Source organism: Protopterus annectens, chromosome 9.part0 (genome assembly GCF_019279795.1).
Source record: "Protopterus annectens isolate FY-2018-M chromosome 9.part0, PAN1.0, whole genome shotgun sequence".
NCBI lineage: Eukaryota > Metazoa > Chordata > Ceratodontiformes > Protopteridae > Protopterus > Protopterus annectens.
In genome coordinates, this window is record NC_056743.1 from 622,719,533 (window position 1) to 622,739,791 (window position 20,259).

General features: G+C 39.7%; 1 protein-coding gene across 2 annotated transcripts in view; it reads right to left on the reverse strand.

Annotated features, from left to right (window-relative positions):
- The window catches only part of C4B (complement C4B (Chido blood group)), an 876,141-nt gene that overhangs the window by 696,830 nt on the left and 159,052 nt on the right, over positions 1-20,259 (reverse strand). For both annotated transcript variants that reach the window (XM_044083184.1, XM_044083183.1), the window contains exons 11-12: positions 13,566-13,733; positions 11,668-11,853 (exon numbers count right to left, since the gene is read on the reverse strand). In XM_044083184.1, the coding sequence (XP_043939119.1) occupies positions 11,668-11,853; positions 13,566-13,733 (354 nt within the window). The remainder of the gene's footprint in view (positions 1-11,667; positions 11,854-13,565; positions 13,734-20,259) is intronic.

Consider the following 20,259-nt stretch of genomic DNA (forward strand, 5'->3'; position numbering starts at 1 on the left):
AATGTGTTACGTATACTGGAAGAATTTTGCATTTAAAAACTACATGTTACTAACACCCCTTTACTAAATGAGCATTTCTTGATATTACTGAACTGTAGAAGTTGTTTGCATTCATTTTTTTTTGTAATACATGTTTTGAAGTCTGAGTAATGTGAGAGTTTACTTAACTGAGAAAGTGTTTAGTGTTGTACAGTCATATAATAGAATGATTTGCAGTTTAACATTTTATGAGAATATAAGCTTGTGAAAGTTTCATGTGACTTGTTGAATGAGACGCTTTCATTTTTTATTCTGTTTTTAAGGGGCTTGTGATAAAATAAAATTATATTATGTGTTGTAAAAGATTATTATTAAATGTGTGTGATGCCCACCACTGCTATGATATGTGATGGCTGCCACTGCCACCAATATGTGATGTGCCTACACTGGGCCAGTAATCAAGGAGCCTGAATCCTCACCACTGACACTGGAGAGGGATGTGCACTTGGAATACAAATGGATCAACTCAGTATTTCCAGATGCAAACTTCCCTGCATTAAGTACAATTTCCTTTAAAAGCACACAGGGAACACACTCAGCCCAGAGTCTGAATTTCTCTATATCTGTCTCCCTCCCAAGTCCCCAATAAGACTTCCCACTGATAGTACTGGTACAGCTATAGGGTTAGGTCCTCAGCCGAGTGTCCAAGCCAAGTCCTCCAGCACCCTCACTGTGAACCCAGTGTTTTGTGTCCCTGCCCCAAGTAGCTGACACACATACACACTGTGAGATTTGATTTTCCACGCGCACATATACACACATACACAAACACCTGGGTAAGGCTGGCACAAATTTACCTGCTGTGTCCGCTCCTGCCCATAGTATAAGGCAATTAGCACTGCTCCTGCTAGAATACAATCTACCAGCCTGTGGAAGGTCACTGGGGCATTTTTCATCCCAAAGGGCATATTTGTGAATTCTTACAAGCTAAAAGGAGTCACGAAGGCTGGCCTCTCTCTAGCACTGGGACTCAAGGGAACCTGCCAGTATTCCTTGGTAAAATCAGTAGTGGTCAGATACTTAGCCCCACCCAGCTGATCTAGGACTTCACCTGTCCTAGGAATGGGGTAAGCATCTGACTGTGTGACTATTTAATTTCCTGTGGTCTACACAGTACCTGGTGCTGCCATCCTTCTTTGGTACCAGCACCACAGGGAAAACCCAGGGACTGCTAGACTCCTGGATTATTCCCATTTCCAACATCTCCTGTATCCCCTCTCTCAGAGTCTATCTGACTTCCTCAGGCACCCTGAAAGGGGCCTGCTTTATAGGTCTTTGGGGCCCTGTATCCACATGGTGCTACACCAGGTGGGTGCACCCTGGTTTTCCAGTGAACATGTCTTCAAACTCCTATAACACTGCCCAGATTTCTCAAATCTTGGTAGGGGATAGCTGCTGGGACAATGCTACCCCTTTGTCTGAGGTATCAGTCCAAGTCTCACTGAGGAGAACAGTCACCAGATCCCACACAGACTCCTCCTGCCATCCACTGCAAATACTCAGCACAAGGGCCTGTCTATTATGGTAAGGCTTCATCATGTTAACATGGTACAATGTGTGTGCCTGCTTCCTGCGTAGCAGTTCTACCATGTAGTTAATATCACTGACCTTCCTTACCACCTTGAGCTGTCCCTCCCAAGCTGCCTGCAGCTTATTGTGTCTGACAAGAATGAGCACCATCACCTGCTATCCCACAGCATACTCTCGGGATTGAGCATTCCTGTCATACCAGACCTTTTTCTGATGTTGGGCTTCTGCCAGGTTCTCCTGGGCCAAGTCCATGAGCTCCCTAAGCCTTGCCCTGAGGTTTAGGACATATGCCACAGCAGACTCCTTGTGGGATTCATACTCATCCTCCCACTCATCATAAATCAAATCTAAGGGCCTTCTCAACCTATGCCAAATACAGCAACTCAAAGGGTGAAAAATCTATGAATTCCTGGGGCACTTCCCTGTATGCAAACAATAGCTGGGCAAATATTTGCCCCACTCTCTGTTAAACTGGTCTGTAAATGCCATAGTATAGACTTGAGTGTAGAGTTTGACCTCTCCACTAGACCATTAGTCTGGGGGTGGTAGAGGGTTGTCTTTAGGTGCTTCATCCCACCCCACAGTACTCTTACAGACAAGACAGCAGGTCTGACATGAATTTGGCACCTCTGTCAGTCAGTATTTCTCTTTGGAAACCTACCCTGCTGAAAATCTCTAGCAAAGCCTTGATTGAGGACACAGCCACCGCATCAGGGTATCTAGTAGCATAATTTACTACCACTAAGATATACTTCTTCCCTGTGGAACTTGGTGTACTCAGAGGCCCCACAGTATCCATAACTACCCCCTGAAATGGCTCCTCCATCACAGGCAAATTCATTAAAGGAGCTTTGACTTTGTCTCCTGCCTTGCCTATTTCTGGCACTGCTTACAGGTCCTTCAGTACTCTGTTACATCTCTGGCAATCCCAGGCCAATAAAAGTTCTGCATAATATGTCTCTTGGTATGCTTTATGCCCATATGACCTGTAAAAGGAATGTCATGGGCTATGGCTATAAGTGCCAGATCGTAGGCTCTGTGCACTACCAACTGCTGTATTACCTCACCTACTAGCCCTCCCTCACGGGTCCACTCTCTATACAGTAACACTTTGTTCCAGTATACAGATTCCCCTTTTCCTTGAGAATCAGGGGCCTCCCTAGCAACTTCCCTCAAGCCTCTTAGTGTAGGGTCTGAGAGCTGAGCCTGGCTTAACTCTTTCTTTGTAACTCTTCCCAGCTACCCTTCTTACAGGAAGTCTGATATCCTCTGACAGCAGTGCCTCACTGTCAGCCTTGGTGATACTACTCACCTCTGCCCTTGCAGTCACTCTGTCCAAGGAAACATCAGTGCCCACCAGCAGCTGTTGCTCACTTATAGTCTCATTGCTATAGGGTAGCTCCCTCCCTGAAGTAGGCACATCACTAGTCCTGGCTTCAGTTGTGTGAGCTGTTTGGGTCTCCAGGCTACCAGACCCACATGCTTGTCTCCAAGCCTGACTGTGTGTCACTGCATGCACATCAGCTACTGCATTATCAAAATCATTACCTATCAATGCATCTGCAGGGATATCCTCAAACACATCTACTTGCTTGCTTCTTTTTCCACCATCCCAGTGAACCCTGGCCAAAGGCATTTGCAATGGGATCCCTTCTAAAGCTCTGACTAGAGAGGATTGCCCAATCAAGTACTGCTCCTCTTTAACTACTGCAGGCTTCACAATGGTTATATCAGAGGCTGTGTCTCTCTTGGCAGTGGCCTGTTTTCCATCCACCAAGATCAGATATAAACTCTGCTGGTAGTTTGGTACCCCTGTTGTCTCCAGCCAGCTTACCACTGGTATTCTGTCATTCCCATTTGCTGGCTCCCCCACCTTCTGTTCCCACCTTGTCTCCTTGGACATTTAAATGCTACATGGCTCCACTGGTTACATTTAAAACATTTAATCCTTAATTCTGGCTATGTACCTGAACTAGAGGCTTCCCCTGTTACTGGTGGACTCTGTTGGGGCGGTTTAGGCTGCCCACCATGGGTTCCCTTATATCCGTGTGCAACACTGGGTATTCCTTTTCTGTGCAGTAATGTCCTGCTTGCTCGGTATAGGTCTCCTTTTTCCCCCCAGCTCATCTGCAGAGTTGCATTCCCTGTCTGCCAACCAGATTCTCATGTCCTCAGGCAAAGTACTAAGGTTTGTTCCCTCACCAAAATGTCTGCTAGCTCTTGAAAAGTGGTGACCTGACATGCACTCACCCACCTATGAAAATAAGTGCTTAGTTCAGCAAATTAATCACATGCATTTTCATCTGCTTTGCATTTAAACTTTTTATGTAAGTGTGTCAGGTGTTAACTTAAAACATTGTAATAAACAGTGCTTAACTTTATCATAATCTAAACAATCAGTAATAGATAATTTAGAAACAGCTGTTTCAGCTTTACCATGGAATAAGGAGGCCAGGAACTGTACCCAGAGCCCTTGGTCAACATTATACCATTAGCATACTCTTTCAAATATATGAATAAAGCTATCAAAATTATTACCTTCTTGGTACTGAGGAAGCAGTTTGCTGACCTTTATTGCTTCTGGGTTATGGTTATTCCATTCTCCATTACCACCATGACCCTGGTGAAGAGTCAGCATTTCCTTTTCATGTTGCCTCTGCCTCTCATTTTCTTTGGCTTCCAGACATCTCAGATTCACTTTTTCTTAAGCCTCCAAATGCTGGATTCCCTCTGATGATTCTAATTCCAACAGCTTCGTCTCCAGTTCAAGTCTCTTTAACTTCAGATGGGGTTTTAAGTCCTCTGAGGAAAAGTTGAACTATCCTGTTTCTGAGAGCTGCAAGTCCCCCAACAAAAGACTGGTTATCCTCCTGATTGCTGGTCTGTGCTGCAGCTGTGATTAAAGCTGCAATCCCTTTGGTCAGGTTTGGCACATCTCAGACAACTGGTTCCTTGTCAAGTTGCCATAATCCTCTGCTGACATCCTTGCCTGCTCTCCCTGACTAGCTGAGCTAACAGAAAGTAAATAAATCAAATTATTGTAATATGAAACTCTGAATGTCTACTTTGTGGCTGCTTGAGAGTACACCTACTTTAGTATCCACTGCTTACAGGCTACAGGAGTTCAATTAATATCCACACCACTGCTCAACAATATGTGAGCATGTGATGATCCCACCACTCTGCCAACAAATATCTGATGCCTACCACTGCTACCAATATGTGATGGCCACCACTGCCACCAATATCTGATGTCCTCATGCTGGGCCAGTAATCAAGGAGCCTGAATCCTCACCACTGACACTGGAGAAGGATGTGCACTTGGAATGCAAATGGACACACTCAGTATTTGCAGATGCAGACCTCCCTGCATCAAGTACAATTTTCCTTAAGAGCACACAGGGAACACACTCAGCCTGGGGTCTGGATTACTGTATAGCTATAGCTGTCTCTGTACAAGTCCCAAAAAAGACTTCACACTGGTGCAGCTGTAAGGTTAGGTCCTCAGCCAAGTGTCCAAACCAAGTCCTCCAACACCTTCTCTGTAAACCCAGTGCTTCATGTGCCTGCCCAAGAAGCTGACACATATACTCTGACAGATTTGATATTACACACACACACACACACACACACACACACACACACACACACACACACACACACACACACACACACACACACACACACACACACCTAGGAAAGGCTAATACAGATTTACCTGGTGTACCCCCTCCTGCCCAGAGTATAAGGTAGTTATCACCACCACCAGACACTCCACAATCAGCTACAATAAGGCCCTTGGCAAAGGGTGTCCAGTTATACTGTGTAATATTAATACAAATGATAGTAGTTGACAAAGAGAGCTAGGCCTTCTGGAGTGGTCCACTCAGTGTCACCAAATAAATATAAGTGCTCTCAAAGGTTAGATACTTTCTACAAGGACCAGCCACAATAAAAGTTTTAAATTTAGTTAATAATAAATAATAAAAGAGTATGAAAATACTGAATATATATTTACAGTAAACATTACAGAGTTCAGATTACAGGAAATATTGAAAAGAAAAATGATGGACAGACTCAGACAAATAAAGAAAAACAATATCTAAACTAAGCTTTTATATTGCTGACTGAATCTAAAAGAATTATTGTTCCCTAGTTAAGTTACTTACTTCCACAAGGCAAGATGCTATGGGTGAGGGTCTTTCTAGTCAGGTTCCCCAAAACAGAATATGTAATACTCTGAGATTTCACTTTTGCAATGTCTAAAATATAATTTCCAAGAGGGCTGGCAGTATTACCTCATCTGTTCACTTGACTATTGGTTCTCACATTATTCCCCTTTGAAGCTACGACAGGAATTTAGCATAGATGGCTACAGTACACATCTAAATACTTATGGCAGTGCTTGGGGATTCCCCTGCTTTTACTGAGCTAATGAACAAAGGTTTTTTTCCCAGACTTAGCTTGTCTGGTCCTATTCAGCACTGTGGGGTGACATTTTCATGGTTTAACAGCTCATTTAGATTTCCCTAATTTTTCTTAGAGTAAGCAAGCTGGTACATTTAATTCATAGGTATATAGGTGAGTACTAGGCTAACTGCCCTTATGGGCCATTTTAAGCCGAGCCAATTATCCCAGCTAAGACTCAAACCATATACCTTGTGTCTTTAAGGTAAATACCTTGCCCATTATACCAACCTCCCACCTTCAATTCAGTTGCAATGATACATGTACATTTCTTTTTATTCAGCAGGGTGCACTGCTGATACATTTTAACGCAAACAAACCTCACAAATGCATTTTCAGCACAAGCATCAGTACAAATCAGTTTTATATACAAATGACATACAATTCTAATACATTTGTAAAACAAGAATCTTGTATAGATCAGTTTGATATTCAGAAGACAGATCATTCTTTACAAAACTCCAGTTGGCTATGTTGGCACTTGCCCATGTCATCACATTGTACAATAAGATTTGACCCATTTATAAAATGTTTATCTTTTGATTTTTAACATTTTTTTTTTATTTTTACGTATAGAAGAGGGCCGAATTTGAAATGTTTATTAGAGAAGAAGAGTAGCAATATGAGGAAACTGGGCATGAGAAAGTGTGGGGTTTGTGCACAATGTAAATTTATAAAATTGAGCAAACAGGTAACAATTATGGGTAAGACATATACAATCAATGGAACATATAATTGTGACTCTATAGCAGTAGTATACCTCGCAATTTGCGAGTTGTGTGCATCATATTACATCAGAAAAACCAAGAGAAAACTTAGGCAAAGAATCAATGAGCACTTATACTGTATTAATAGAATGGACAGTTTAAATGCTTTAGCTAGGCATTTTAATGAAAATCCTGGCCGTAAGTTTTTATTCACTGTTATACAGCAGATTAAATGTGACCTGAGGTGGGGTCATGGCAACTAAAGCTGGAAGAGAGCGAGTTGATGTGGCAGATTAGAACTGCAGCATACATACTGCCAGGTCTAAATGAATATATATTAAAAGTGTTTTGAAATTAAAAGCTTTAAACAGATAATTTAGTGAATGTACACATTTACATATATAGTAAACATTCTGTTTTAAGTTATAGCAGTATGTTGCAATTTGTGAGATAATAAGTGGCATTTAGTGTTTGAATAGACACGCATGAAGTTTTTTTATATTTAAGGTAATGCAAGTTTAATGATCCAGTTATAATGAATTTGGTTTAATAATATTTTAATATTTTTATTTATGTAAGTCATGAAGTTTGGGTAAACATATATTTTAGAAAGTTTATCTAGGCTGTCAGATATTATATTTTACATCACGTTAAGTCATGTTATGTTAAATTAATAATTTAGTAAATGCTATGTAAAATTAATAAGTTTGTACAATTTTATATAAATATATATGTAAAATTCTTATGCTAGTATTAACCATTGAGAAAAGTATGGTTCACATTTGATGTAATTAAATATATAATTAAATAACAGAACTATATACTTTTTAGCTTGAATTTAGGTAGTTACATTCCCTTTAAGAATGTAATTGGTTGGATTAATTGATTTATTAATTACTTGGTCAGTATATAAGATGTGGCTTTTTTGAAAAATTACTTGTCTGAAGAAGTTGGGGCAGGGACCCCTTCGAAAGTGCTTACAAGTATTAATAAACTTGTGTTTTTTTATATAAAATAACGTTGGTTATCTGGTGACGTTTTTGCTACTGGGCTATCGATTCAAGGAGTCTTTTTTGGTTTGGAGTTTTATCTTTTATTTAAAATGTGAAAATGTGACATTGCCATAGGACCTTTTAGTTATTTTTAAAAAAGTGAAACTGTTAGCTAACACTATATACCGATGAAGATGTTGTATCTGTTATGTTAATGATCTGAACAAAAATTCAACATTTACTCAGTGGCTGCATTCCATGCTGAATTTATGGGTTCCTATTAGATGACCGAAGATGCATTATATCAAATGCATCTTGGTTGAACTTAAATAACAAAAATGCAAAATAATGAAGCGGCATTTAAGCAAATTTTTTCCCAGGGAAAGAATTTGCTTGGCCGCTTCTGTTACTTTGCCATTTTCGGCACTGTAGTGCGATCTCAGAGTTAGTATATTTAAGTAGGGGAGTGTGGGGGGGGCAAAGCCCTCCACTTTACGTATTATTTCAATTTTTTTTTCTTTTTTTTTTTTTGGAGCAGCGATTTTTTTCCCTTGGAGAGATTGTAAGCTTTCACTTACATGGGTTCGATTATTCATCTTTTGCTTTTTTAAGTGTTCGATGATATAATATAGACCCAAATTTATTGTTGTGCCTAACTGTGATGTGTATACTAATATCACGCAATTTGTATCACAAAACTATACACCCTGACACTCTAATTAAAGATACATTTTTTTCAGGGAACTTAAAATAATAATTCACATGGATGACATGCATGATGTCTCTGAACTGGATCTAAACAATAAAGCTAACAAGCTCTTTTATATATTTTTTTCAGAATGAACACTGATGTGTTCATCTTTTTTTTCCAGAACTATGAATAGAAAAGTAGTCAGGCTGATTTAATCTACCAGACCATAATAGGTGCCATACTCCTAACCAGGACACCTTGGATTGTTTTTCTTATTAATTTGATGTTGTGTATCCTGCTGTTTAGTACTGTGGCCTACGTGTGACTCTTGGACTGTATAGAGAATAAACAAGGTTGTAGTTTCATTTTTAGAGTATTACTGCCACAGTTTGTCTGTATAGGCATCTTCATTTTTCTCATATGTTCTACAATAATGGCTTGAATGTGACAGTACTTATTAGAAATGGTTATGTTTTTGAAGACCTTTATGGGTGTCTCCATGATTTCAAGAACAAATATAGTAGGTATTTGGTTATTTAAGGTGCTCATCAGAATTCCATTTGATAAAGATCCACTCATTTTGCTTTCTAGTAGAGGTTTTGCTTATACTCTGGCAGCATAATTATTTTCTCAATCTAAATGACTCTGAAGTGAGATGATTAAAGATATCGTTGGAGAGTTTCCAGTCATATATGAATCTTGCCATGTTCATTCATTTTTTTGTGTTGAATATAAGCTTATTGATTTTAGTAGTATTATTACAGGAATTGACTGAACACATAAAATCTATGGTATTTCTTTCTGATATGTTTATTATGTACTTGGATGAGGACAAACTTCACACAAGCAAAGTGCAGTATATGGAGAAACAAAAGGGAACACTGTATAGAATCCTGGTTGCATCACCTGCCCTTTTATGTTGCCTGTCTTGTCTAAATATGTTGAATCCTGGGGTAGTAATTCATTACTGAGAATGGAAGATCTAAGTTCAATTTCAGAAACAGCAAAGATATTTTGGTTGTACAGGAATCCTCAGCCTTGCAGCTAAGGCAGTTTGTTGCAAATGCTATGAACCTTAGCATGTGCTAATTTAATGAAATCAGCTTTCAGTTTGTGTTTGCTTAGGTCCAAGTAAAAATTAGTCTTTGAACCATTCCACCCACAAAGAAATCAAATAAATAAATGCAATTTTTATGTAAGAATAATATTATATAACAATACCACAGGAAGCAAATTGTGTTATATAAGTAACATGCCACAAAATCTTGAAAATTATTCTTGATTAAATTACTTCTGTAGGATAGAAACATAATATCAAGAATTATGTTAGACTCTTGAGGAAAGAATTCAGTTGCTTTATTGAAGACTTTGCATAGTTAATGCTGTTAACTATATCTGTTGTAAATAAACTTTTAAAATATGTTTGGTCTCTGAGTTTGGATTCTAATACCCAATAGTCACATGCTGCCAAGCATCATACCTCTCAATTGTCAAGATTGTCACAGAATGTCCAGATTTTTGTATCATATTTTTGGTCTGTTTCTCCCAACATTTGTGGTTTTCTGGCAAATCAGTGGCAAATCAATGAGGCCTGAAGTCAGAAAACAATGGCAGACATTTGAGTTTCAAGCTTCATATCCTTCAAAAATAATGCTAATGCAAAACCTGTTATTCTATCAACTTTCTAAATTTGCAAGAACAGTATTTAAAAAAAGTGTCCCTATTTTTGGGCCTTTGTACCCCCATTATTTGTGGCTTTATCCAGATTTCTTTCTCTAACAGGTTGAGAGGTATGCCAAGCATTTCTGCTCTAAATCAGAAATCAGTTGTAACCCCTCAACCCTGTCCACCATTCTCTGAATGGATTTTTTACTAATGGCATGCACTTTTCTGTTTGATCTTGACCTCCATAGATGTCAAATTGGTTGTGTATAATTCATCTTGTACTTGATTCGGATGACACTACCACCCAACTAAAAATACCAGCTCTGAGAAAGACTGGCTGGGTGAACTCCTTGTAACTTCCACATGGAAAAATGGGATCACTTTCTAATAACACCCCCCCAATCAGCTGATCCCATGTCACAGGTCATGAAAATGGCAACTCACCCTTCTGCAGCCTTCAGACTGTCATTGTTCATTCATGTAACAGAGTACTTGACATCTCAAAAAAATAAAAAAATCATACTTTATGAGTGTAAGTGATGTTACAGTCTTTGTAGTCTTTCATTATTTTTTCTTTTTTTGCAATTTATTACTTTTAAAACACCAATCCAATGTGCCTATTACACCTCATCTACCTGTTTCATTTTACTACAACTGAAATGACAATTATAATTTATAACTACAGGGTCTGATAATCTGAAAGCAACAAGATCAATGCATTATTCAATGACAAAATGGCGGGATAGATTTGTGTCCCAACGACTCCCCCATCTGTGGAATAGACTTCCTCTCCATGTCAAGCAGAGTACTTCACTAGCCCTCTTTAAGAGGAAGCTGGACGACTGGATGGGAAACAAAAAATACACCCCTGGGATCACACCTATGTCCCTGCTGGACAGGGAAAACAGGTGCTGACTTTGTGGGAACATGGGTGAAATTTTTGGCTAGGCTTATAAGGGCCTCTGGGCCAATAGCCTATTATTGTCCTATGAACCTATGAACCTATAAAATACTTTTTTCATGAGTATAACCACAGCAATTGGTAACACAAGTGAAAAATGTGTATAAACTGCATTTGACAGGGCTGTGATTCAACACCACTAAACAAGATACTTAATTCTGATTTACCAAATCTGAAATTAAGTTATAAATCCTCCAATAAATTTCCTGTTTAGTTTTTCCATCTCAGGTGAATGAGATTCAATGAGTCAGATGACAATGGTTTGTATAATAACATCTAAACATTATCTATGTTTAAACTTTTAAAGAGATCATTTGATGTGCATACGGAACCATCCCTCACTGCGTAGGTATGGCTTTTATAGTTTGTTGATACAATGAGCACCTTAACTGTACACTGCTAGGTATTTAATATACAGTTAGATGGCACTTGTCTAATAAAGAGCCTAGAATTTCCATGCCAAGTAATAAAATCAGGTATATGTATAACTTTGACCTATAGCCATTTCAAGTGCAAATTCAACCATTAAAAGTGATATAATTAACTATGGAATTTGCTCCCCACCCCAAAGGTTAAAAAGTTCACTAACCACCACCATGGGAATTCAGTACTTACCAAGTAATAAAAGTAATCCACATTGGTCCCTGCTGGTGTAACATCCTGTAAGATAACTCTTACGGGGTCAGAGAGTTTAAAGATCGTCTGTGGCACATTGATATAAAGATAACTTTTGCTGTCTGATTTGTAAATGGTAGCAACCATCTCTGAGATGCTCATCTCTGCATCTTCACCAACAGTTAGCTGTTGAGAAACAAATACATGAAAAACAGATCAAGTAGCTTTTATAATCAACTTATAATCAACTTGATGTATGTAGTTGAGACTGCTGTGTCATCAGCATGTTAAACAGTATTCTATATATCACTGCACAATGAGATATCGCATTTAGAGTTATTAATTTTCTAATATTAGCTTCAATCAGTTGTAAAATGTTGGTCACCTTGTCCATCAAAGTCTGAGTTGAAAATCAATAATAATAAATGCTGTCTAGTCTAAGGCAGTCATGCTATCTGCTTAAACAGAGGTACATTCAGAAATCAAGAAATGGAATACAAGTGACATTACCTTTTCCATCTAAAAAAGCCCTGTGATTACATTTACTAACAGAATGGATGTCTTTTAATTCAGCAGAAGAAATACCATTTTGTTTAAATTTGAAACTCACGGACATTAAACAAAAGTTTTTTTCTTCTTCTTTAACAGCCTAGAAAAACAACTTGCTTATTTGTTTTCTTTCTCATCTTTTGGATTATACTGTCGAACCTTACTTGTGCCTTCTATTGACATAAAATACTTGCTTCTCATTTCTTTCCCTTCAAGAACTTGAAACTACTCTCATCATATAAACAAGCTGCAGAATTTCAGAGTGGTTAAGCAACGAAATGGAATCACACACTCTAATTTATACACAATCTCACTGATAGGCCATCTTGATAAAGATTTCTTAACTTTGAAAGATAATTCATTATTAACACATTTCATTAAGAGATAAAGTAATTTGTAAACACAAAAAAAATAAAGTAATTGAGACTATGGAGTTTAGGAAAAGCATTTTTGTCTGTCAGAAATGCTCATTTGTACCTCTGTATCTCGATATTAAAAATATTTCCTGAATATGGTAGCCTTCTGCCTCCTTTGTTATTCTGAATAATGACCATATTTATTCATATGTGGGCCGCGGTGGTGCAGCGATTAGCATTGTCACCTCACAGCAAGAGGTTATCTGGTTTGATTCTCGGCTGGAGCGCATTCTGTGTGCAGTCTGCATGTCCTCCCTGTGGTCGAGTGACGTTTAAAGACATGCAGGTAGGTGCATGCATGAATGGGTGTGCCTTCGTTGAAGGTTGGGCGTCGGGCTGGCACCTCAGCACTGTAAAAATCTACTGCCAATCATAAGAGGACCGGCGTTCTGCTGTATTGACCCTAACCAGGAAAAGCCAAAGGACATTACTTTTACCATATTTATTCACATAATATATTTTTAATGTAGATTAAAAGTCTTACTACATGAATTCTGACAAACATCAAGTCATCTCCAAAATACATATTATTTTGCAGCAAGGTGTGTTACTGGTCATCACTGCATATTATCCAAGTAACGAGCAGCAGTGGCTACTAGCCTCAGTAATAGCCATAGCATGTGAGAAGGAAATGTTCGTTGTAAGTCAGGAAACACTAAATAATGACGCAACCAGCTCTCCATTTTCGAAGAACCAGCTTCTGTGGTATGAATGTATTGTTACTTTTATTCTATGAGACTTTCAGCTCTTTCTAAATGCATGCATTTATGCTGTAAAAAGTAAACTAATTCAACAAAATATTAAATAAATAAATAAATAAATAAAGCAGATATGTACTGTTTTGTTGACAGCTGATTTTTCTACCTGTGTACTACAGTCATTATAAACTAGGCATTCCTTTTCCTGATCCGGCAGTTAACAGGGAAGACCTACCTTTACATTCAGTTCAGTTGCTGATATTGGGATGTTAACTGGAAACTCAATTAGGCCATCTTTATTAGTACTGTGGACCTGTTGTATATCGTTACTGCCTCTTATCCTCACTTGAAGCTTTACTTGCACAAAAGGGAGTAGTGTACCATCTGGAGTAGAAACAGTAGCCTGTAGTATAGAAAAACATAAAAAAATTATGTTCTTGTTTTTATAATTTCACATCTGTCTCTAATAACATTTCAGGAAAATCAAAGCACTTACTCAAATTCTTTACTGCTCCCCATTTTTATTGGCTTAATATTACAAAATAGGTTTCTGTGTGTCTGAAATAACGTTCATAGTATCAACCACAAAATGTTGACAATGCAAACATCATCACATTGTTGTGCATGCACTAAGCAGTAGCCTCAATGCATGCAAAACTGAAACAAAAACAGCCACCTCACACACCCCTGCTATCTATAGATATTAACTCTGAGACCAGACCACATAATGTCAGGTTAACGGCATACTCCCCAACACCAAAAATTGTGCAATTTCTCACACCTGTTAGTCGTCCACTTAGTTAACCAAATTGTATTGCTTGTGTATGTGTGTGTGTGTGTGTGTGTGTGTGTGTGTGTGTGTGTGTGTATATATATATATATATATATATATATATATATATATATATATATACACACACACACACACACACACACACACACACACACACACACACACACACACACACACACACACACATACATATATATATATATATATATATAGAGAGAGAGAGAGAGAGAGAGATAGCTATAGATATATAGATAGATATAGATATACAAAGAATAAAAACATAGCTACTAAAGGTGGATAAAGTAAACAACAAAACCACAGGAAGTAAATGTTATCACAACCACTGCAGCAAGGCACATAAAAAATTAAAACATGCTACGAACTATTGAGTTCTTAAAACCGAAAATGTAGTACATGACTATCTAAAAACTGGTGTTAAAATTAAAAGATAAATGCTTTCAGGTACATAGCTGCATCCTTCATCAGATCTAGTAACTTCTCGCAAGTGTAAGAATTTAAAAGTCAGCAGCAACCAATCACAGTTCAGTGTTTTAATCTCTGCCCTCTCAGGGCAGGTTAGAGAAGACATGAGTTAAGACCAGGAGGTGCGCCTGCACATAAGTTGCCAATCCAATGCATCTCAGCAGTTTCTGTTCCTAAACAGATATCACCACCCTTTGGATCTGCTAATACAACTTGTAACACTGAAAACAGAAAATTATGACCAGCATTTAGAGCAATATGTTTCATTAGAGGATTCTTCATATCTCTCAATTGTATCTCACTTATGTGCTTAGAAATCCTTTCTATCAGCTGCCTATTCATTTTACCAACATAAAATGAAGTACACTGCTGGCAACAGGCAATATAAATAACATTTCTGGTTTTACAATCAACATAGCCCTTCAGTCTATATGCTCTTGCAGTAGTCAGATGTACAAAAGCTTGCCTTTCCTAGCTATATCTACAGGAAGTGCATAGTCTCCAGGGAAACATACTTTGTCTATTTGTCAAAGACTGATCTCTTTTCACAGTCCTATGACATATCAGCCGTTTAAGATTTTTGCCATTTTTAAATGTGAATGAAGGCGTTTCACCTACTATACTCCTAATACAAACATCACTGCTTAAAATTCTCCAGTTATCTCTTATGATGGTGCAAACATAACAGCCTTTACTTGAATAAGTTAGCATCTCTCTTGTCTTCACCTGACATTCAGTATTTGCAACCAGCTGTGAATCGTTCATAACCTTCTCAGAGTAAAATGGTTTCCGTGAAGTGCTCCTAAAGCTGTACAACCTCTCCTAACTTGTCCATAACATCCGTCTTCTTATAACCTCTCTGTAAGAAGCACTGACCTGTTTGCATTGGATAGTTCTTTATCATTTGTATGTAATCTTGAATATCTAAGTAATTGACCTTTGAGCACATTATCATAAATATGATGTGGGTGCATACTGGTACGATCTAGCAAACTGTTCCTTTTACATTCCTTGTGATAAACAACTGTTGGAATACCTCCTCCTTCATCAAAGTGCACAATAACATCCAAAAACTCAACTCAATGGAGGCCAGTTATGAACAAGAGCATCCCTGAGTGATTCCCCTGATGGGGAATCAGGGCAAAGTAATTGCTGCAATTGTGGTTGACTGGGAAAGAAAAAAGGTTGCAGCATGATTGACCTCAATGGTCCAAGATTTCCTTGCCACTGATGGATTCAGGGACCACTCATGAGGACTCAAGATGGACCTGCTGAGTCTGTCGGCCATCGCATTACAAGTCCCGGGTATATGAATTGCAAGAAGAAAGCGTCTGGAAGGCATCGTCCATTCCCACACTCTCACAGCCTCTCTGTACAAAGGATAAGACCGTGTTCCCCCTTGCTTGTTAATATAACAGATAACTACCATATTGTCCATCTGAACTGCTATGGTCCCCAGAGGGAGGCACTCCTGAAAGGCTTGCAATGTTAGAAGGATTGCTCTCATCACCAGGACGTTTATGTGCAATTTGGTCTCTATGGGGGACCACGTGCCTCAAACAGTCTGTGGTCACTGTGGCCTTGGGCAGTGGGAGAGAAAATGCCCTGCCTAGAAATAGATCCTGAGACTGAAGCCACCAAGCAAGATGATTTCTTCACGCCTGAGTCAACTTTATTGTCATGAGACAGACTGGACCACTGAATTGCCAGGGTCCATTGGAGAACTCACATGTGATACCTGGCTAGAGGAACTAACTGAATGGGATCCATCATAGACCCTAGCGTTTTGAGGGTCAAATGGACTGATGGGCATGCTAGAATCAGCAGAAAAGAAACCTGATCTTGAATCAGTTGGAACTGTAGGAAGGCAGAGTTGCAGTCTGTGATACAGTGTCTAGCAGGACTCTGATGAACTCCACGTTTTGGCTCGGCACTAGATTGGACTTGGATAGATTCACTGTGATGCCTAGATGCTGGACAAGACTGAGGACATATTTCATTTCGATGCCTAGTGGGAGCCATGAGAAGCCAATAGTCCAGGTATGGAAAAACCTGGAAACCTTGCAGCTGGAGATGAGCTGCCACCACTGCCATATATTTGGTAAACACCAAGAGGGCTGTAATGAGTCCAAATGGCAGGGCTCTGAGCTGATGAGGATTAGCCCTTAATTGAAAGTGTAAGTGTCTCCTGGAGCATCTGTCAATCTTTATATGATAGTATGCATCCCTGAGATCCAGAGAGAGGCAGAATGGACTGAACAGTGACCATCCAGAACTTGGACTACTTGACAGACAGGTTTAGCTCACTGAGGTCCAGAATCGGATGCAAGTCCCCGGTATTTTTTGGCACCAAAAAGAAGTGAGAGTAAGTTCTAGACCCTTGTTGTCCTGTTGGGACCTCTTGAATGGCTCCTTTTCAAAGGAAGTCTTGCACCTCAAGACAGGGCAACTTCCTATAGCAGGGTGGTACGCCTGGGAGAAATTTCCAAATTGGAAGGGGCTTGGAAAAGGGAATGGAGTAACTCCTGGAAATAATTTTTAGCACCCACTGATCAAAGGTGAGACTTTTCCAGGCAAGTGGGTGAAGGGAGAGACTACTGCCGACTGGCTCCAGGGCAGGACAGTCAGACAGCACCTCAGCAGTGCTGGAAGGGCTTCTCCAAGAAGGGTTCTCAGGAACCCTTGTTCTGCACACCACCTCTGTCCCTAGGGTCGCATCTACCATTGTATTCCTAGCCCTGGCCTATGGAAAAGGATTCCTGGGGAGCATACTGAAAAGAAGACTGAGTCCTCTGGAACCAAAGCTTCTTATTTCCCCTCTGGGTCTTAGAAAAGGACCACTGGGGAGTAGAAAACTTGATCCCTATCATGGAAAGAGTCTTGCCTTCCTGCTCACTTTGAGTTAAAATTTCCTTAACAGATGGTACAAATAAAGTGGAAATGTCAAAGGGGGCATTAGTGAATGGCACCATAGAGGACTCTGTAAACCCACAAATGTGAAGCCAGGCATGCTGTTGTATAGCGATGTCAGTACCTGCTGCTCGAGAAGTGGTCTTTACAGTATTGGAGATCAACCTCATTGAAGCATTGGCTAAAGAAGTAAGAGTGGACAGCCTCACAGAGACTAACTTAAGACTCTCTGGAGGCAGCAACTGTGAAATGGAAGTGGTAAGTTCTGAACCAAATCCCTCTGAAGGTAAAGTGGGCCAAATAATTAGTTGCTCTCAGTCCAAAAGTATCTGAGGCAAACACACACTTTCCAAAGTGGTCAATCACGTGGGACTCCATGTTTGGGGATGGACCGAGGAGCTTTGCTTAGCTAGCTCCTTCTTAGTAGCAGTGGCCATCACAATGGCATTAAAGCAGGCCCCTTTACTCCAAAAAGCGCTATCCTTATAGGTTCATAGGTAGGTACTCATCTATTGACCCTAGGGCCTATATAAGCCTAGCCAAATGGTACCCTGGCTTTTGCCACCCAAGAAAATTATTTTCCTGTGCCCCTGTCAAGCAGAGCCACAGAAGTGATCCCCGGTGTGAATTTCCTATCTCCCATCCAATCATCAAGATTTTTCTTGAAGAGTGCTAATGAGGAGCTTTGTTTGATATAGATAGGTAGTTTGTTCCAGAGTATGAGAAGTCTCTGGGACAGGAATCTATCCCTCCAGCATGTTCTGTTTATTGTGGTGATAAGGTTTAGGTCCCTAGAGCATGTAGCTCAGAGGGACTGGGATTTCTTTAAGTGGAGCATGTCCAGCAGCTCTGGGTTTGACATAGCTTTGTATGTTAGGCCGAGATCGCCTCTGAGTAGACGATATGTGATGGAGTAAAGCTGGAGTTTTTTGAGACTGTCTGCTTAGGGCATCTGTTTGAGGCCAGTAATCCTCTTTGTGAGGTATTTCTGTGGCCTTTCCAGTTGGTGTAGATGTCTTGTGAGGTACATACCAAAAGGGGCATTGTACTCTATAATGGGTCTAATGAGTGAGGAGTAGAGGGGAACAATGACCTCTTTTTTCCTGGATGAGAAATTTTTGTGATGAGGTGTGCAACTTAGAAGGATTTCCTGACTACTGTAGCGATGTGATTATCAAAGGAGAGACTACTGTCCACCTGTGTCCCAAGGTCTCTTATCACACTTTCGGTATTAAGTAGACTACCACCTATCTGGTAGTTCAGGGGTACAGAGTTTTTACCAAAAGGGATGACAATGCACTTCTTGGCATTGAGCTTGAGGCCATGGCTTTGACACCAGGCATCTGTCTCAGTGAGGCCTTTTTGTAGGATGTCCACATCATTAGGAGTTTTGATTATGGCTCCTAGTTTGCATTCATCTGTGAACTTTATTAGCCAAAGACATTCTGTGTTAACCTGTATTTCAGAGAAGTAAATACCAAACAGGAGAGGACCCAGGACTGAACCTTGTGGTACTCTACTTGTCACTGGTCTGACGATGGATTTAGAGTCTGCTACTTTCACAGTGTGTTCTGTCAGTGAGCCACTTGGCAATCCATCTTGTGACATAGGGATTTATACCTAGTTTAGTGAGTTTATCTATAATTCCAGAGTAGTGGATGGTGTTGAAAGCCTTGGCAAGATTTAGATAGGCTGTATGAGCCACCTTACCTTCATCTACGGCTTTGCTGACCGCTTCAAAGAAGTCTATCAGGTTTAGGAGACATAATCTGCCTTTTACAAACCTGAACTGGGTAGGGTCCAGAGTTGGAGATTACCAGTGTCATTGTTTATAAGTCCCATGATGATGCGTTCCATAGCCTTGCAAACCAGGGTCATCAGGCTAATGGGGCGGTAGTTCCCAGGGTCCGTGGTGGCTCCCCCTTTCTGGACTGGGATGATTGTTGCTGTGCGCCATTCAGTGGGCACAAAGCCTGAGGTGAGGCTATGATTGAACATGGTACTTAGGTGGGGTGCCAGTTCATTCTGTACTTCATGTAGAACGTAGCCTGGGATGATGTCAGGTCCCATGGATGTTGTGCTCTTGGGTTTAGAGAGTGTGCTTTTACCTGTGCAGCTGTGATTACAGGAACTTTACATTCTTCCGGTATAGAGATGGGCCCTTTAGGGGATAAGAGAGGGGTAAAGTTAGCACTGAACCTATCTGCCAGGATGTTGGCCCTTATTTTTCAATGTTCAAAATGTTATTTTAAAATGTCTATTCTATAAATGTAAAATCTAAATGTTATTGAATGTTTTTGTATGTCTCTATGATGCTGTGTAACTACTGAAAATGGACATGTATCCAGTTGGACTAGCCCGGTAAACAAATGTAAAATAAAATAAAAAAAAATATCAGTTGGTTCTGTATATTTAGTGCCATTGTGCTGTAACTCAGAGCAGATCTGAGTGTTGCCACTGAGGTTTTTGACATAGGTATAGAATGCTTTGTGGTTGTCTTTAGAATCAGTGATGATTTTGTATTCATAACTAGCTTTGGAGGATTTTATGAGGGATCTCAGCTTCTTACTAAGGCTGACCACAGAGTTCCTCCAATCATGGGATTTTACTCTTTTTTGCAACAGTTTCTTTCTTCTGTTGTAGAGTTTTTTTTATGGCAGAGGACCACCAGATTGGCTTCTTTTGTTTAGCGGATACTATCTTGGTTCTGTTAGGGATTGCACAATCCATGCACTTGTGTAAG